A 17,659-nucleotide genomic window follows, 5' to 3' on the forward strand; every position below is an offset into this window, starting at 1 on the left:
ACTATCCCAGGGAGTATAGTTTGAAAAAGCATATTTCATTGTACATGTTTTAAACAGAGATTCCTTTTAAAAATAAACTGATGTTTCCAGGATACTATCTGCATTAAGCATAATGAGCTGAAATCCTCTTGGCTGGTGGTGATGAATTAAAAAGGGTTAAGGAACCCCGTTCCATTATGAGGAGGTTCAGGAGAGAAATTGACCCCTAGGCACTCCTCAGGTTTCCTGATGGAATCTAATTACCAAGTTCCCACCTTCCTGCAGGGATGTGGAATCTGCTGACCTGATCCCAATTAGGCTACATGTGCCCTCCCTCCCACTCAATACTGGGCCCAGGGCAGCATGGGCGGGGATAGCATATCCTAGGCTCAGGCTGAGCCTGTGCCAGCCATTGAGAGAGAGAAGGCCCACCTTACTGCCCTCTCCACCAGTTCCACATTGATGGAATGCTGGAATGGGAGCACTCAATAGCCATGGGATGAGCTCATTTGATTTTCTGTCCTTGTGTTGCATTTATCACGATTCTCTCTGCACCTGTGGGTTCTTTTCTTCTAGATATTTGTCATTGGGCATCTAGTTTCCACAGCCCTTTTGTGCTGACAGGCATTTGGATGGTCATTTTTGCTGCTGCCCTGCCTTGTATGCCGGTCTCTAGCTCTTCAGCTGTGCAAACAGGGCGGGCCCTTCACTCTGCAGACCTGCTCCTGAGGCCTGCGTGAACTTGTGCTGGGCACTCTGTAGTATAGGAAGCTGTCCCCTCCCCTGCTCTCTGAGAATCCTTAGGATCAGAGAGCTAGAGAGCCAGCTCTGGTGCTGGGGAGGCAGGGCCTGCCACTCTAGTTGCTGCAGGGCGTTCAGCAAGGAGCTCACAGAACAGAAGAGGGTGGGGATGGGAATGTACATGGGAAATTCATTCAGTGCCTACAAAGACAGGCTGAAATGTAGTTTTAAACCTCAGTGCCCAGAGGGAAGGCGGGTTAGGGTAAGGGAGCCACACTTGTGTTTCCACCTTACAGGTGCTGACCCCCTTTGCAGTTAGTTGCACCCCCACCTTGGGCGAGGAGAGGGTGATACATTCCATTGCTGGGCCAAGTCTGTCACCTTCCATTGCAAAGGCCTCACCTCACCAAATTTTTCTTGGGACCCAAATGCTTCCTGTTCCTTTAGGGAGGAGCAAAAGGGCCTCTTCTGGGAGAATTTTCGCTGCTAATAGATATAGCACACCCTGGCTGGAAACATAATCTTTGTGAAGAACCATATTCTTGTACCTTGACAATCAACCCCATTAGTCAGACCTAGCTATGAAATTGGGCTGGGGAGCTGGGCAGCTGACTGAATTGAATGTTCTGCTTGTTCTCTCTCATCAGTCTCTCCACACACAGAAGCTCTCATCATCAATACATATTTTTAAAAGCACTTCCTGCATTCATAGCTCATTTTTTGAGAGAAAAGAGGCATGGAAGATCCAAAACTAGACCCACCCAGAGGGTGGAGGGGAGATGGACTATTTGGGGTTACTGGTTGTGAAGCTCTAACCCTAGGCCTGGACCACCTTGCAGATGTGTTTTGTCAGTCACAAGGGGGATCTGCTAGGTCAGGATTTGTCCAGTGCAAACCCACTCTTGACTGTAAAGACAGTTGGCACTCACATCTGAAGGGTTAAGAAGGGGAGGGGAGAAGAAGGGTGATAATAGCAGAATGGCAGAGTAGTCTAGGTGTTTAAAGGGCAATGCAAAGTAATTAACTCCTTAGTCTTGGATTCCTGAATCCCTTGGGATAGGCTGGGGACCCAAATACAGTCTGTAGCCAAGGAAATTGTAAGCAGCTATAGTGCCCAGCCCAACTTGTGACCTCAGTCTGATGCCTGACTCCAGTGCCACCAGCCTCTTCATTTCCTGAACATTCCTTGGCTTATGCCAGAGGCTTGGTATCCTTAGATCTTTCAGAAATAACCCCTCCAAACCTTCACCAGTCCCCCTTAGCCCTTCCCCCTCTTGTCTCCTTGGTGTGAAAGTCAAGACTTGAAATTCCAATGGTTTAACTTATTAGTACCCTGCAGCCTCTTAGTTAAACAAACAAATGACTAGTTTGTTTGAAGTTTAAGGGGAAGAATAATTTGTGGTCTGCTAAATTCCCTCCCTATTAGCTAAAAATGGTCTCATTGAACTCTCATCCCCCTGGAAGTAGAAGCTGAGAGCCACACCAGCTCCCCACTGGGACACACATTCGGGCATCTGCAGAGCCCTGTCTGGTCCTGGCAGTGAGGTGACATAAGGACTGTGGGAATATTTATTTGACGAGAGACTGCTGTCTCCCTCATTTTAAAATTTAAAATAATCTTTTAATTTTTAATACAAAGGCTGTACATGTTCCTCATAGAAAATTTGGAAAATACAGAAAAGCATAGAGAAATGAAAACCACATATAATCCTACCACCCAGACATAACCATTAGTAAGAATAGTTTTCTTTCCAGTCTTTTTCTAGGCATAACTCTGCCTCTCCATCATTGCCTATAACAGTTTCTTTTTCTAGCTATAAAACAGTGCAAAAGGAAAAAGGACTTGTAGACATGGGCAACAGTGTGGTGATTGAGAGGGGGGTTGGAGGGGTCTAAGGGGACAAGAAGATAATGGAAAAAATACAATAAAGATTAAATAAAAATGCATACTCAATTTTCAAATAATAAAAAAATGAGGCATAAAAAGGAAAATTACCCTAATTCCACTATCCTGAGATGATTACTGCTAATATGTCGGTGCAGTTCCTTTCAGTTATTTTTCACTTAACTGAGATCAAACAGTCCACACAGTTCTATATGCTCTTCACTTAGTGTCTTACCATGTGCACTTTCCCATGTCAATGAATACGCATCCAAAACATGATGTGGAATGGCTTTGCGGTCGCTGTGTGACTGGACCATAATTTACCCTTTTGCTTTTCAGGAGAGACAGGTTTGGGCAAGTCCACCCTCATGGACACCCTGTTCAACACCAAGTTTGAGAGCGAGCCAGCCACCCACACACAGCCAGGTGTCCAGCTTCGGTCTAATACCTATGACCTCCAAGAGAGCAACGTTGGGCTAAAGCTTACAATCGTAAGCACAGTGGGCTTTGGGGACCAGATCAACAAGGAAGACAGGTAAGGAAGGGGATGGGATAGGGAGGCTAGTGGGAGGCCACGGGGAATAGCTCACCACAATGATCTTGGAGAAACCATAGATGTCATGGTCCTGCCTAGACCTAGCTTTTCTCAGAATGGTGTGGGCAGACAGCAGATCCCTTATAAGTGTCACCTCCGCCCAGGTTCCCTGTCTAAAGCAACTGTTCTACTTCACACATTTTGTCAAAAGAAGGGTATCTTTCCAGTATGCACCAGTGAGGTCTCCATTGCATTCAGCAGACATTTGTTGAGCTCCTATCTTGTGCCAGGTGCTGCTGTGCTCTGACAATCTGAAAAGAAATGACTTTGTCTGTGCCCTTTAGGTATTTACAGGAAAGACTGGTTTTAAACAAATCTGTTCCATTGAGTGAGATAGGCTCTGTAAAGGACAGGGTACAAAGAGGTAAAGGACAAATTACAATGAGAACATAAAGGAGAGGACAGTCAATTCCACCTGGGGAGGTCAGGGAAGCCTTCACAGAGGAGGTGGCTGCTGAGCTAGCCCTTGAAGAGCAGAGAGGGAAGGGCATTCTGGGCAAGGGTAACTGGTTGTACAAAGGCAAAGAGATGTGGAAGATTATTGCATGTTCTAGGGAACTGAAGGTTGCTCTGTTTGGCCAGACCAGAGGCAGAATTACTGTGAACCTAATGAAACTTAAGCTTTGGTGCTCTCACTTTCACAGGCACCTTTCAAGTCCCTGTAACTAATTTTTAGTCATAATGTTATATTATCTTTCTTGGAGGGCTCTTCAAGTTGTATAAGCTTAAGATGCCACACAAAGCCTGGGTCTGCCCCTGAGCTACTGTTTGGAGTAAGCTGGGAGAAAAGTAAGGGAGATGAGCCTGAAGATGTAGCAGGAGCCAACTCTTGGAGGGATCTATAGGACGTACAAATGTAGAGCCACTGAAAGGCTTAAAGGAGTAATGTCATCTGGTTGGCTTTTGAAGAAGGTACTTTTGAGATAGACTGGATAGCAAGAAGATCAATTAGGAGACTATTGGACCAATTGGACTAGGCCGGAGGCAAATCAGGTGCTGAGATAAGGATGAGGAGACAAATTTGATAAATATTAAGTAGGTAGAATCAACAACACTTGGAGTAGGGTTCTGAAGGCATAGAATAATCTGGAAAGAGGCCTGTATTTTCAACTTTGGAGAGTAGACAAATGGTGGTGGCATTCAGTAAGAGAGGATAAGAAATCCAGCTTTTAGAGGAATCAGCTCTGTTTTGAACATACTGAGTTTAAATTGTCTATGGACCATTGAGAGACATGATGACCTTCAGAAGTATTCAATGGAATACACAGGGTTACAGGCCAGGAAAGGTCTGGGCTGGAAATAGAGGTTTGGGTTAACAAGGTGTGAGTGATATGTCTCAACCATGGACACATGTAAGATCACCTAGGAATCACAGTTGAGCGAGATGAACACTAGGGTAAATTAGACAAAAACCTTGGGATGCTAAGTCAGCAGTTGGAGGAAAAGACGTCCTAAAAGTAGGCAGAACAGGAATGAGCAGAGAGGTCGGAGGAGGAGGTCGGAAGTATTAGAGAATGGTGTGTGAATGATGGGTGAAGAGAGCTCAGAGATTAGGCTGTGATGTGGGCAGGGGCCAGGGATGGGGTGAGGGTCAGGCACCATCTGCATTTAACTGGAAGTCACATGGTTATCACATGTGCTCATCCAGAAAAGGCCATTCATCATTTTGAGCAAAGTATCTGCTCATTTTTTGAGGATTCTCTTGTTTCTTAGATGAACTATATCCCAAATTATCCTATTTCTCCCTTAAATTTACAACAGCCATACTTATACCCTTACAATGAATAAATAAATATATTTAGCTTCTTAAAAGTTGAACTTACTTCTGTTTTCCATTTGAAACTCTAAACAAAAGACACCTCTGCTTTTTATGGGCTTGTTTTTTAAAAAATATTGTTATTCTATTACAGTAGTCCCCATTTTTCCCCCTTTGCCTTCCTCTGGCCAGCCCACCCCTACCCCGCACCCACAATCAGTCCCCACCCTGTTGTCCATGTTCATGGAACATTCATACATGTTCCTTGACTAGATCCTTCCCCTTCTTTCCACCCTTATTCCCCTCCCCCTTCCCCCATGGTCACTGTCAGTCTGACCATTGTTTCCAAGCCTCTGGTTCTATTTTTCTTGTTTATTTGTTTTGTTCATTATGTTCCTCTATTAGTTGAGATCATATGGTATTTGTCTTTCACCACCTGGCTTATTTCACTTAGCATTATAGTCTCTAGTTCTGTCCATGCTGTTTTTTTGTGTGCTAATCTTATTTGGTTGAGAATGAATTAGACCCTTAGGGAAGGGGATATTTGGGTCACAATATGGTACTTAATCTCAGCTTCACATTGCTCGAGTTTTCTTCAGTTATTTTTCTCAGTTCTCAGTAACATACATACAGCATATATAACATTGATTGGAAAAACACCTTGTTGATACAGCCTCTTAGAGACTAATTTACTTCCATTATATTTGTAATATCCTTATTGTTTTTCCTTATTACAAATATGATACATATTCATACGAAATAAAATATAGTAGTCCCCCTTATCTATGGTTTTGCTTTCTGTGGTTTCAGTTGCCTGCAGTGAGCCATGGTCTGAAAATATTAAATAGAAAATTCCAGAAATAAGCAATTCATACATTTTTTAAAAGATTTTATTTATTTTTAGAGAAAGGGGAAGGGAGGAAGAAAGGAAGGGAAACATTGATGTGTGAGAGATACATCTATCAGTTGCCCCTTGCATGCCCTCAACTGGGGATCTGACCTGAAACCCAGGCATATGCCCTGACTGGTAATCGAACCAGTGACTCTTCGGTTCACAGGCTGACACTCAATCCACTGAGCCACACCAGCCAGGGTGTAATTCAATAGTTTTTAAAGATTTTATTTATTTTATTTTTAGAGGAAGAGAAGGAGAAAGAGGGAGAGAAATATCTTGGACCTTGCCTGCAACTCAGGCATGTGCCCCAACTGGATTCGAACCAGCAGTCTTTCAGTTCACAGGCCAATGTTCAATCCATTGAGCCACACCAGCCAGGGTGCAATTCACAAGTTTTTAAATGGCACACTGTCCTCAGTACCATGATGGAATCTTGCATCATTCTGCTCTGTGCTGCCCAGATCACACCATCCCTTTGTCCAGGGTATCCATGCTGTACATGTTACCCTTCCATTTGTCGCTTAGTAGCCATCTCAGTGATGGAATCGGCTATCACAATATGGCAGTGCTTGTGTTTAAGTAATTTTTATTTTACTTAATAGCGGCCCCAAAACTCAAAAGTAGGGATGCTGGCAATTTGGATATGCCAAAGAGAAGCTGTAAAGTGCTTCCTTTAAGTGAAAACATGAGCACAGTATATAAAGTACTGTAAGGTATTTTGAGAGAGAGGGACATCACATTCTCATAACTTAATTACAGTGTATTGTTATAATTGTTCCATTTTATTATTAACTTTTGTTAATCTCTTACATATCACAGGTATGTATGTATAGGAAAAAAACATAGTCTATATAAGGTTCAGTACTATCTGTGGTTTCAGGCATCAGCTGGAACATATTCCCTGTGGATAAGGGCGGGAGGGTGGGGGCTCCTGTAATAAAAACTCAAGTAAGTAGAAATGAAAAGTCTCCCTGAAACTGGGCTGGGGAGCAGAGGTGGAGTAGGCTTCAGGGATTTATAATTTTAAAAAAAGTGATTTCTCCATACTGACAGGGCCATTTGGGCATAAATATGCCAGTGCAGCTGCATGGAAACAGAGCATTAGAATGCCTGCTTTACTTAAGGTGTCCAGATAAACTGAGAAGAGCAGTGATGAATGACATACCCTGGAGAAAGCCACCATTGAAAAGATGTTGAAGCAAAAGGAATTCAAAAGGGAAACAGAAGGACTGGCTGGAAAGGGGCATACTTAGGAACTTTGAACACAGACAGACCTGGGTTCAAATCCCATCTTGTCACTTATTAGCCCAGGTAACTTGGACAACTGTTTTTGTGCCAGTGTCAGTGTAACAGAACCCATGGGCTGTTCAGTTATGAGGGGCTTGATTGCCCACCACCAGAAAGCATAACTCTCAATACCAGAGTTTGGTGAAAAGAAAAGGAATTGTTTATTTAAAGGTTATACGGATTTAGATTAATGGCAGATTTCTGCTGTTAAGTCTTATTTTCTTGAAAACATTCACAAACTCATAGTTCTGCCTCCCCCTCCAAACAAGGCTCGTTTTAGAATAGAAAAGTCAGACATACCGTTTCCCTACTTCCCAGATGCAGTTCAGTTTTACCAGCAGCTCCCAATTATTTGAGCCTGACTGGGGAGGTCTTGTCTGTGTCGTGGTGTTTTTCAGCTTTTAATTTAGAACCACATGGAGTCTCCAGGCTCCTTGTAAACTGCATGGAGGTCTCCCTTCCCTTTCAAAGCCGCATGGTTCTCTTCACAAAATGGCTGCCACCTTATTTTTAAATCCCTGACTGTGGCCTGTGACGCAGTGGGTGTGGTATCCGATTCTGACCATTCGCAGAACCTTGCAACGGCTCTGTACGCTCTTTTGTCATTGTTCTATGGCCAAAGTTCTTCCCATCTCCTTGGGGACCCCACTCTGTAACATCAGAACCAATCTTGTGGCTGGATCGGCCCTTGTGGTTCTTATGACTGAAAGACACCTTCAGTATTAACAATCAGGAAACTTTGGTAGGAGAAAGGTTTATTGTTCACAGGTCCTGGAAAGCACATGACACAGTGAGGTTGCAGGTAGAGTAGAAAAAGAGAGAGCACATGGGCCTGGGGTTCTGCTTTGATTGGGTTGAAGCTGCAGGGCTAAGGTTTTGTGGGCTCACTCTTTATTGGTGAATTGAAAACACAAGGGCAAGAATTTAAAGTAGGGGAAGAGAAAAAACAAGTAGTCCAAAAGTTCAGTTATGGAAATCAATCAAGACCCTTAAAACAAAGGAGCTTGGGTTGGGGGTAGGGGCATCCTGGTTCTTTAAGTAGCTGGTGATGTGTTTATTCAGATAGCCAACTTTGAGGTGTATACCTCTTTAAAGTGGGTGCTTTAGAAATTTAAGCTTAAGTCAGGCACTTGCATCCCAAGAAAGAAAAAATGGAACAGTCAGGGCTTACACTACAATAATACAAATTCTCTATGCCTCAGTTTTCACATCTGTAAAGTGGGGATAATAATACTACTGTCTACCCTAGAGAGCTGTGGTGAGGCATAGTTGATATGTATGGCATATGAAAGGCTTGAACAGCCCTGACTGGTGTGGTTCAGTTGGTTGGACATTGTCCTCCAAAGCAAAAGGTCGCTGGTCTTGTTGGAGGATGTCTCTCTCTCACATTGATGTCTCTCTCCCTCTCTTTCTTCCACCCTTCCCTCTCTCTAAAACTAAATAAATAAAACCTTAAATAAAAAAGAAAAGCTTATATGGACAACAGTGTGGAGATTGCTGTGGAAGTGGGGGTAGGGTGGGGGGTGACCTGGGAGGAGGAGGGCAAAGGGGGGAAAATTGGGACAACTGTAATAGAATAACCAAAAATTAAAAAAAAAAAAAAAAGCTTAAACAGTGCCTGGCACAGAGTAACTAATGAACAGAATGTATTGTTATGATCATTACTTTTATCGGTAGAAGAATCAAGGGAGAGTTGTAACATGTTAGCATATAGGAGGAAGTGATAAATAGTGTCCAGGATGATAAGGACTGAAAAAAAATTCATTGAGTTTGGCAACAGAAGGTCATTAATACATTTAGGGATAATAATTCCAGGGAAATCGTGGGTAGAAGCTAGACTGCCTCGAGTGAATGGGAGATAAGGAAGTGAAGGCATCAAAATAATAAAAAGCACAGAACAGAAAAGTGAATCTAAGATCAAAGTACTGTTTCTATGGGAATTTACCATAAATAAGTCAGGAGGGAAATAATTGAGTATTGAAAATGTGCTGGGAAAATAGGCCATTCATTAGGAAAAACTTAGACGGGACCCTCCCACACAAATACCATTCACAAAAATAGATTCCAGTTGGACTAAAAACAAGTTCTAAAAATGTAAGGAAAAAATATAAGAGAATGTTTTTATAACGTTGGGAGTTTTTCTAATTGTAGCAAAAATCCAAAAGTCATAGAAGAAAAGACTGACACATTTAAATTCATTAAAAGAAACAAACACCTTTGTATATTGAAAGATGACATAAACAAAAGTAAAAACAAACTACAGACAGGGAGAAAATATTTACAACCTATATAGCTGACAAAGGATTTTTTTCTAAAATGTAAAAATGTGTCTACAATTCAATGAGAAATTAACCTGGTGGGTGTGGCTCAGTGGATTGAGCACCAGCCTGCAAACCTTGGGGTCGCTGGTTTGGTTCCCAGTCAGGGCACATGCCTGGGTTGCGGGCCAGGTCCCCTGTTGGGGACGCATGAGAGGCAACCACACAGTGATGTTTCTCTCCCTCCCTTTCTGTCTCTAAAAATAAATAAATAAAATATTTTTAAAAAAGAAAGGAAGAAATTAACCTGTCATTACCAGAAGGGAAATACAAATGGCCAATCAACATATGAAACAATGCTCATTCGACTCCACCAGTGAATAGGGAAATGCAAAACAAAATACTGAAAATTTTTTTATCCATTAGATTTGCAAAAATTAAAGATAAAAATGTATCCACTAACACCAAGCAATTTCATTCATTTTGCTGTGAGTGCAAATTGGTGCAGATTTTTTGGAGGGCAAATTTGGCAGTATCTATTAAAATGTAAAGTGTGAATACCTTATGACCCAGCAGTTCCACTTTTAGGTGTACAGCCCAGAGAAACAATTGCACATGTTCATGAAAAGCATATAGAAAGTGTGTTCACTGTAACATTCGTTATGGAATTTAAAAAATTAAACAGTTTAAATTTCCATCAATAGAGCAACTCAATGAGCTATGGTACAACCACATCGTGGAATTGTATCTATCAGTTTAAAATAATGAGGTAGATCTATATGCACTCATGTAGACATGTTGTTAAGTGAAAAAAGGAGTTGCAGGATGATATGATCATGATACTGTTCATGTAAATCTGCTCTTTCCTAATACAACAACAAATATTTCTCTCTCTCTCTCTCTCTCTCTCTCTATATATATATATATATGCATAAAAAGGTATGCAAAGATAATCAACAGACTGAAAATAGTAGTTACCTCTGAGGAGCAGAGAATAAGTACATGTATTATTCACATAATTAAAAATAAAAAAGAAAGTTTTTTTTAAAAAGAAGCAGCTAAAGTGGGTGTAGGCTGCTCCTTTAAGAAGCTTTTCTGAACTTGGAAAAAGAAAAAAAACAATGTCTAGGGGGATACAAAGTCAGGGGTGACTTTCCTGCGGATACCAGATATGATAAGAGCTTGTACAGGAGAAAAAGCTTTGAGAAAAGAGAAGAAAGGGTAGGCGTGAGAGAAAGAATCTAAATGTAAACTGTGTGCCAGATACAGTGTCAAGTGCCAGGGATACTAAGAAATAAGACACAGTCTTTAGCTAAAGGAGCTTGCAGTTTAGAGGATGGGATAAACACATAGGCAAATTCTACATAATGTGATCGGTATAATAACAGAAGCATGTGTAGGGAGTCTGTGGGAGTAGGAAAAGTAGCAATTGGCCAAGCCTGGTGGTGGGAGTGTAGGGTGGAGGTTGCTCAGAGTGGAGAGGAGGTGATCAGGAATGGCTGAACTAAGTCTTGAAGTTTTGTAGGATGAGTATAAGTTAGTCAACTGGCACATAGTGGGTATTCAGTATATATTTGTTAATGAATGAATGAGTGATATGTACATTGTTGGGAAAAATCAAACAAACAGCAAAACAAGTGCTGGCAAGGATGTGGAGAAAAGGGAACCCTAGTGCACGGTTAGTGTGAATGCAGACTCATGCAGCCACTATGGAAAACAGTATGGAATTACCTCAAAAAACTAAACATGGAACTGCCTTTTGAACCAGCGATTCCACTACAAGGATTATACCCAAAGAATCTTGAAACACCAGTTCAAAGAACTTATGTGCCCCCATGTTCATAGCAGCACTACTTACAATAGGTAAGATTTGGGAACAGCCTAAGTGCCCATCAGTGGATGAGTGGATCAAAAAACTGGTACGTTTACAATGGAATGCTACACAGCAGAAAGAAAGAAGGAACTCCTACCCTTAGCAATAGCATGGATGGAAATGGAGAGTATTATGCTTAGTGAAATAAGCCAGGTGGTGAAAGACAAATACCACATGATCTCACCTATGAGTGGAACCTAATGAACAAAACAAACAAATGACCAAAATGGAACCAGAGACATGGAAATAAGGAACAGACTGATAGGGATCAGAAGGGAAGGGCAAAGCGGATACCCGGGGAAAGAAGGGGAAGGGTCTAGTCAAGGAACAAGTATAAAGGACCCATGGACATGGACAACAGGGTGGGGATTGACTGGGAGTGGGGTAGGGCAGGGCAGGGCAGAGCAGAGCAAGAGGGAAAAGTTAGGACAACTTAATTGAACAACAAAAATAACAAAAATAAATAGATAAATAAATAAAATAAAATAAATAAAAAAACACTGAAAAGCATACCCATAAATTTTCATCATTCGAAACCTAAAGTGTTAAATGAATACTGTTGTTAACTAGGATGCTGGTAAGGGTAGAAAACATTTATAGTGTGTTCAGCGGTGAATGAGAAGAAAATTTAAGAAAAGAATAGATTATTCTTTCAAAAAACATCTTTATCCACCCATTTAAATATTGATTGAGCACCTATTATAGACCAGGCACTGTGGTAGATGGGGAAGACAAACTTGGATGTTAAAGGAAAAGAAAACAGTGGAGTAGTTGGGGAGAAATGTGTGGTTGAGGATGATTGGGTTAAGGAAAGATTTCTCTTTTTTTGAGATGAGAGAATATGGTGGAGGTGCCACACACACACCCTAGGCACGGTTGGAAGTTGCTCTGTCCAGCAGAGGCTTCGTGACCACAGCGGAACAAACTTTTACCCAGGACACTTTATTATGTCTGGGGGAAGGAAGGTGACTGCTTCTCTAGTGGAGACCAGCAGCCAAACCTTCATCCCTCATGCCTTTTATTGAGGAGGATACATGCGAGAGATACAAGGCTAAAATTCATAAATTGTCTATTCAGTTGTTTGACAGTAACAGATAACATACACTAATTCAGGAATCACACTGACTGATTAGAGTCAAGGTCTATAAAACATTTGGACCAGGTGCAGGGTTTCATACACTCCTTGCTAGAGATTGTTTGTTACATTACTGTTAAGGAAAACAGAGCAAGTTCTAAAGCATAATGAGCATAATGAGCATCCTTTGATCCAATTCCCATGGCAACCCTCTGAGTGGTTGTCACTCATGTTCCGCACGCAGCCTTATGTTGAGACTTAGAGGCAAGCGTAGCCAGAAAGCTGGTGGCTTGCCATGCTCAGGCCGGGGCTACAGTTCCTTAAACCATGAGGAGCGGTTGCCCACATCGTCCCCTTTTTTGTTTTTTGTAATGCCTATAGTAGATAGGCCTACGAAACTTGCTACTTGCTTTTCTCTGATACGATCATGGGTAAATAACTTGCAGACACATTGAAGGACACAGAGTATAGTAATGATTAATAAAGATCCAGCTACTCCCATTATCCAAATACGTAAATTTAGACCTTGAAACCAATTTTTAGGGTTAAGCCATTGAAGGTTACCATTTAGGGTTTGAAACACTTTTTGTTCAGTAAACTGCTTAATGTCCGTAAATTGCTGATGAAGTTCAAATTGTAGCCAATCAATTCGGCCTTTTAGGCTGGTGGGAAAGGTATCCAATAGATGATGTATTGTCAGCCTAAGAATGCTGACTAGAGTTCTATTTAAAGGGGGTAATATATAGTTTTAAGAATCCAAGTTTGCAGGCAAGCTGTTGTCAGGTGACCAGGGCATCCTGTCAGTCCCCCATTCACAGTATGGCTGATTTCATGACTGAGGTTTGCAAAAGGACATCATAGGGACCAGTCTGTTGTTTAGTCAGCAGCTGTTTACGGCCTTGAGTTTCCCAGGTCTTCAGTAAGATATGGTTCTCTGGTTGGAGTGGATTTAGGAGCTTGTCAGGCGGATAGATAAACCTGTAATGAGTAAACTTGTACAAAATGGTTAATTTACATAATAACTTACAAACCGAACTTTGAGTCTGTAAGACTGTGGAGACATCCAGTCATAGGGCCTTTGTTGGAATGACAGCATTTTTGATGATGTTATAAACCTATGACTTTTGTGCGTAAATCAGAGACAAGCCTATTTCTATAATTAAGGGGTTAAACAGTAGCAGCTATATCCTGGGAGGGTGTTGGGAGTGTAGAATGCCCCCCTGTTCCTGCTTTGAAGCTAGAGAAAGAGAAACAATTTTATTTTGGTAGTTACTGCATTTAGAGACCTTGAAAGTTTTCACAGAGGCTAGAGAAGGCAGGAGAGAGAGCAAGCTTGGCACGGCTTGCTCTTGGGACTGCAGCTTCTAGGTTTAAAATTTACAGTGTTTTAAAGGCTTATATGCTTATTTTTCCTTCTTATTTCTTTTTTACTTTCACCTCTATTCTTGAGTTACCTACTCGAATGTCCTTTCTTTCCATGCCATACACAATCTCTTTTCTTTATGCCTTCTTTTTCCTTCCCTTTTCCTCACTTTGGTTTTTCTCTTCTTTCCCTACACAATTCTTTTTCAACTTGCACATTCTATTTCTGACTTACTTGGACTTTCTGAAACATACACAATTCTCTTGATCCAACATTCTACAAGAAACACAATAAAACTTTTAAAACTTAAGTCTAATTAGGTTGCTAGATTAGTTAGATTCTATGGGGAGGACTCCATACTACCCCTTTTTTGTTTTTTGAGAAGTTTAAAGGTTTTAGCTAATTGCGCCTCTGAAGAGGCGGCTATTAGAATGTCATCCATATAACGAATCCCGCAAGGGTGGATCCTTATCTTTCCCTGCTCCTTCTTCTTGACCGGGGGATTCCCTGTCTGCGTCTGATTTCTCCTGAACTGAAAGTTTCTGTATATAAAGAGAATCTAAAGCTGTTCTAACTATGCTTCAAGCTAATAAATTCTGAGATTCAATAGGAGTTCTGTTTTCCTGAAGCGACTTCAATTTTTCTCCAACTTTTCCCCAAACCTGCAAATCTAATGTGCCCTTGTCTGGAAACCAGGGGCAATATTTCTTAACAGTTTGCAGTAATTTAATTAGGTGTTTTTTCTTAATTTGACATCCCGCCCCTTTTACCAGTTGCTGTAGCAACCGAGAATAAATCTTTTGTTCTGTAGATAACCCTGACCCTATTCTTTCATGGGAAGTGGGTCCTTTTGTGTTGTTTTTAAATTTTCCCCTTCTCTGCCTCTCGTTCAAAGCAGATCGGTAATTGTTCTAACTCTAGGTATTAATTAGTGTAGTGGGTTGAAGTGTGCTGCTTGTGAGGAGGGCTCCCAAGGTGTCACGCCTTGATCATCCCAACCTCTCTTATGTGTCTTGGTTTCTCTCCCAGCTGTCTAAAACAACTGGAAGGGCTCGGAGTGCTGAATGACCAGTTCTTATTTTGCACGTCCCCGGGCAAGCCAAGAATTATATTACTGTGAAGGGAATTTCTATGAGGCCCCTACACGTCTCGGGGGATGACCCCAGACACCTCTGCTAGGTCCCAACTCACGTAGGGACACCCAAGAATTCAGGCCAGAGGGAGGAAGTTCCTCTTATCTTCGGAGCTTGGTCATCGCCAGAGCACTCATATAAATTCTATTTCTGGACTAAAGCTTTTCTCGTTCTGATAAAATCCTAATTGGTGGGAAACGCCACGGGGTTGGACAGTGAGTGCTTGTGACTGTGTTCCTGATGTTGCATGGACTTTGACTTGTGGCTGGCAGACGCCTAATGCTCTAACCTGGTCCGTGTACCAGCTTACCCTGTCACGGGAGACTTCAAGCAGCAAGCACCCTATCGGCTTTTAACTGCTCGACCCGTGCCTGTAATTTTGTGGCGATTTATTGAATGAGAGAAGCCAAAATTTCCTCTGAACGAGAGGAGAGAAAAGCAAAACTAAAAACCCCTTCCAAAGAGAGTGGCAGAAAGAAATCCTCCCTTCCCGAACTAAACCACACAGGCAGCCTTTTCCAGAAAGAGCCTGGGGGCTGCAGCCCTTACCATGGGTGAGGCGCCAAAATTCCCGTCCGTGCAGTGTGGTTGTCTGTGGTCTGGCTCTTGGCCCTGCAGCCGTTCCGGGTGTGCCTTCTCTGAGTGCCCCACGTCCAGGTGCCAGATATGGCAGAGGTGCTACATATACCCTAGGCGCGATTGGAAGTTGCTCTGTCCAGCAGAGGCTTCGTGACCACGGTGGAACAAACTTTTACCCAGGACACTTTGTTATGTCTGGGGGAAGGAAGGTGACTGCCTCTCTAGTGGAGACCAGCAGCCAAACCTTCATCCCTCATGCCTTTTATTGAGGAGGATACATGCGAGAGATACAAAGCTAAAATTCATAAATTGTCTATTGTATTCAGTTGTTTGACGGTAACAGATAACATACACTAATTCAGGAATCACACTGACTGATTAGAGTCAAGGTCTATAAAACATTTGGACCAGGTGCAGGGTTTCATACACTCCTTGCTAGGGATTGTTTATGTTACATTACTGATAAGGAAAACAGAGCAAGTTCTAAAGCATAATGAGCATAATGAGCATCCTTTGATCCAATTCCCATGGCAACCCTCTGAGTGGTTGTCAGTCATGTTCCGCACGCAGCCTTATGTTGAGACTTAGAGGCAAGCATGGCCAGAAAGCTGGCAGCTCGCCATGCTCAGGCCGGGTCTAGAATTCCTTAAACCACGAGGAGCGGTTGCCCACAAGAGAAGACTTAAGTAGTTTATAAGTTGAGAGGAAAGAGTCACTAGGAAGTGAGGAGCTGACAGATGAAGCAAGGTTCTAAGAGCCTGAATGAGATCAAGTGCACTGGTGCGATGGGCCTTGGATGGGATAAGGGACCCTCCATCCTCAGAGACTAGAGAAACCAGGAAGACTTGATTCACTTTTAGAGAGGAGGAAGTGATGCAGGAAGTTGGGGTAGTGTGAGCCTAGTGGCCTCACTTTTCTTGATAAAATAAGAGGTAAGGCCATTTTGTGAAACTGAAGGGGTCACGAATAAGTTTTGGAGCTTGAAGAAAGTAGTGAAAGTTTGGAATGGTCAGTGACGGCAATGGGAAGGGAGCCAGCCAAAGCTTAGTAAAGGGATTGTCATGTTGCTCTAAAGGCCCATATGAGGTTGGAGGCCATGAATTTGTAGTGGTGCCAACACCCATAGTTTTGTGATTGCTTCTAGCCAACTTCAGCAGCAGTGGTGTAGGAGCAGAGAGCAGATCCTGAAATTTATTCAGCACAGCAGTTTTGCTAGGCAAGGTAGGATAGCAGACAAGGGTGCAATGGAAATGAGCATATAGATAAAAAAGTCGTTTCAGTAATCAATTGTGGGGTTGAGCTTGGGCTGAGAAAGATGAGGCCAGGAAGAGGCTGATGGCCTATGAGATAAAAGAGAGGCAAAGTTACCAGAGGACTCTATGGGATGAAAGATCAGGTTTGGAAGAACTGAAGGCAAAAGAGAGCTGGAAAAATGTGAGGTTGTAGTCAGGTACTGGGGTGTTAGAGAGAGGGTGTCTTGGGTGAAAGTGGTTTGACTAGCGGTTAGGTGTGTAGGTGGCTGCAATAGAGGGAGCTAAAGGTTGTGGAGCTGAGGCAATCAAGGAATAAAGAGGCTGAAGGTCGATGGGTTGTCTAGGGCACATTGCAGTCACCCAGAACGGGGAGAAAGACTGTGGGTCAGGTGCCACCAGAAGAGTATGGAAGAGGTATCAAATGAATAAAGGGCTTCATACTGAGGTAGAGGAGTAACAAGTCTAAAAGTGGCTCTGACGATCTATGAGTACCCACCCCACTGACCCCACGGTACACCAACTGTGGGAAAATGAGACACCTGCACTGGAGAAGGCTCCCAGGTATTGGTGTCCTCAGGGCTGTGGTGTCCCCAGGGAAGAATGAGTTTTCCATGAAGAAAAGGAGGTAGGTAAGTTCTAGAAAAAGGCAGATGGTATAAGCCAGCACTTCTCAAACTTTAATGTTGCATCCAAACCTTGGAGGCTCTTAATAAAATGCAGATCTGATCCTGTGGGTCTGGGATTTTGAATTTCTAAAGATTTTGAATTTCCAGCAAGCTCTCAGGTGATACTAGTGCTGCTGCTCCAAGGACCACACTGGTATGCTGAGTGGCAAAGATGTAGGTGATTTTGTTTATCATGGTACAGGGGTGTCAGAGGGTACAGTGGGAATGTTTTTGAAGCAAGAGAGCTACAGGAGAACGACTCCATGGAGGACAGCAGAACAGGGGTCAGTGTAGAGGGAGGAATAGGTGACTGGAAGCAAGG

General features: G+C 42.5%; 1 protein-coding gene across 8 annotated transcripts in view; it reads left to right on the forward strand.

Annotated features, from left to right (window-relative positions):
* The window catches only part of SEPTIN6 (septin 6), a 73,394-nt gene that overhangs the window by 22,235 nt on the left and 33,500 nt on the right, over positions 1–17,659 (forward strand). For all 8 annotated transcript variants that reach the window (XM_090265251.1, XM_090265253.1, XM_090265252.1 and 5 more), the window contains one exon: positions 2,945–3,140. In XM_090265251.1, the coding sequence (XP_090121377.1) occupies positions 2,945–3,140 (196 nt within the window). The remainder of the gene's footprint in view (positions 1–2,944; positions 3,141–17,659) is intronic.

Source organism: Furipterus horrens, unplaced genomic scaffold, assembly GCF_987537825.1.
Source record: "Furipterus horrens unplaced genomic scaffold, mFurHor1.1.pri manual_scaffold_17, whole genome shotgun sequence".
Classification (NCBI taxonomy): Eukaryota; Metazoa; Chordata; class Mammalia; order Chiroptera; family Furipteridae; genus Furipterus; species Furipterus horrens.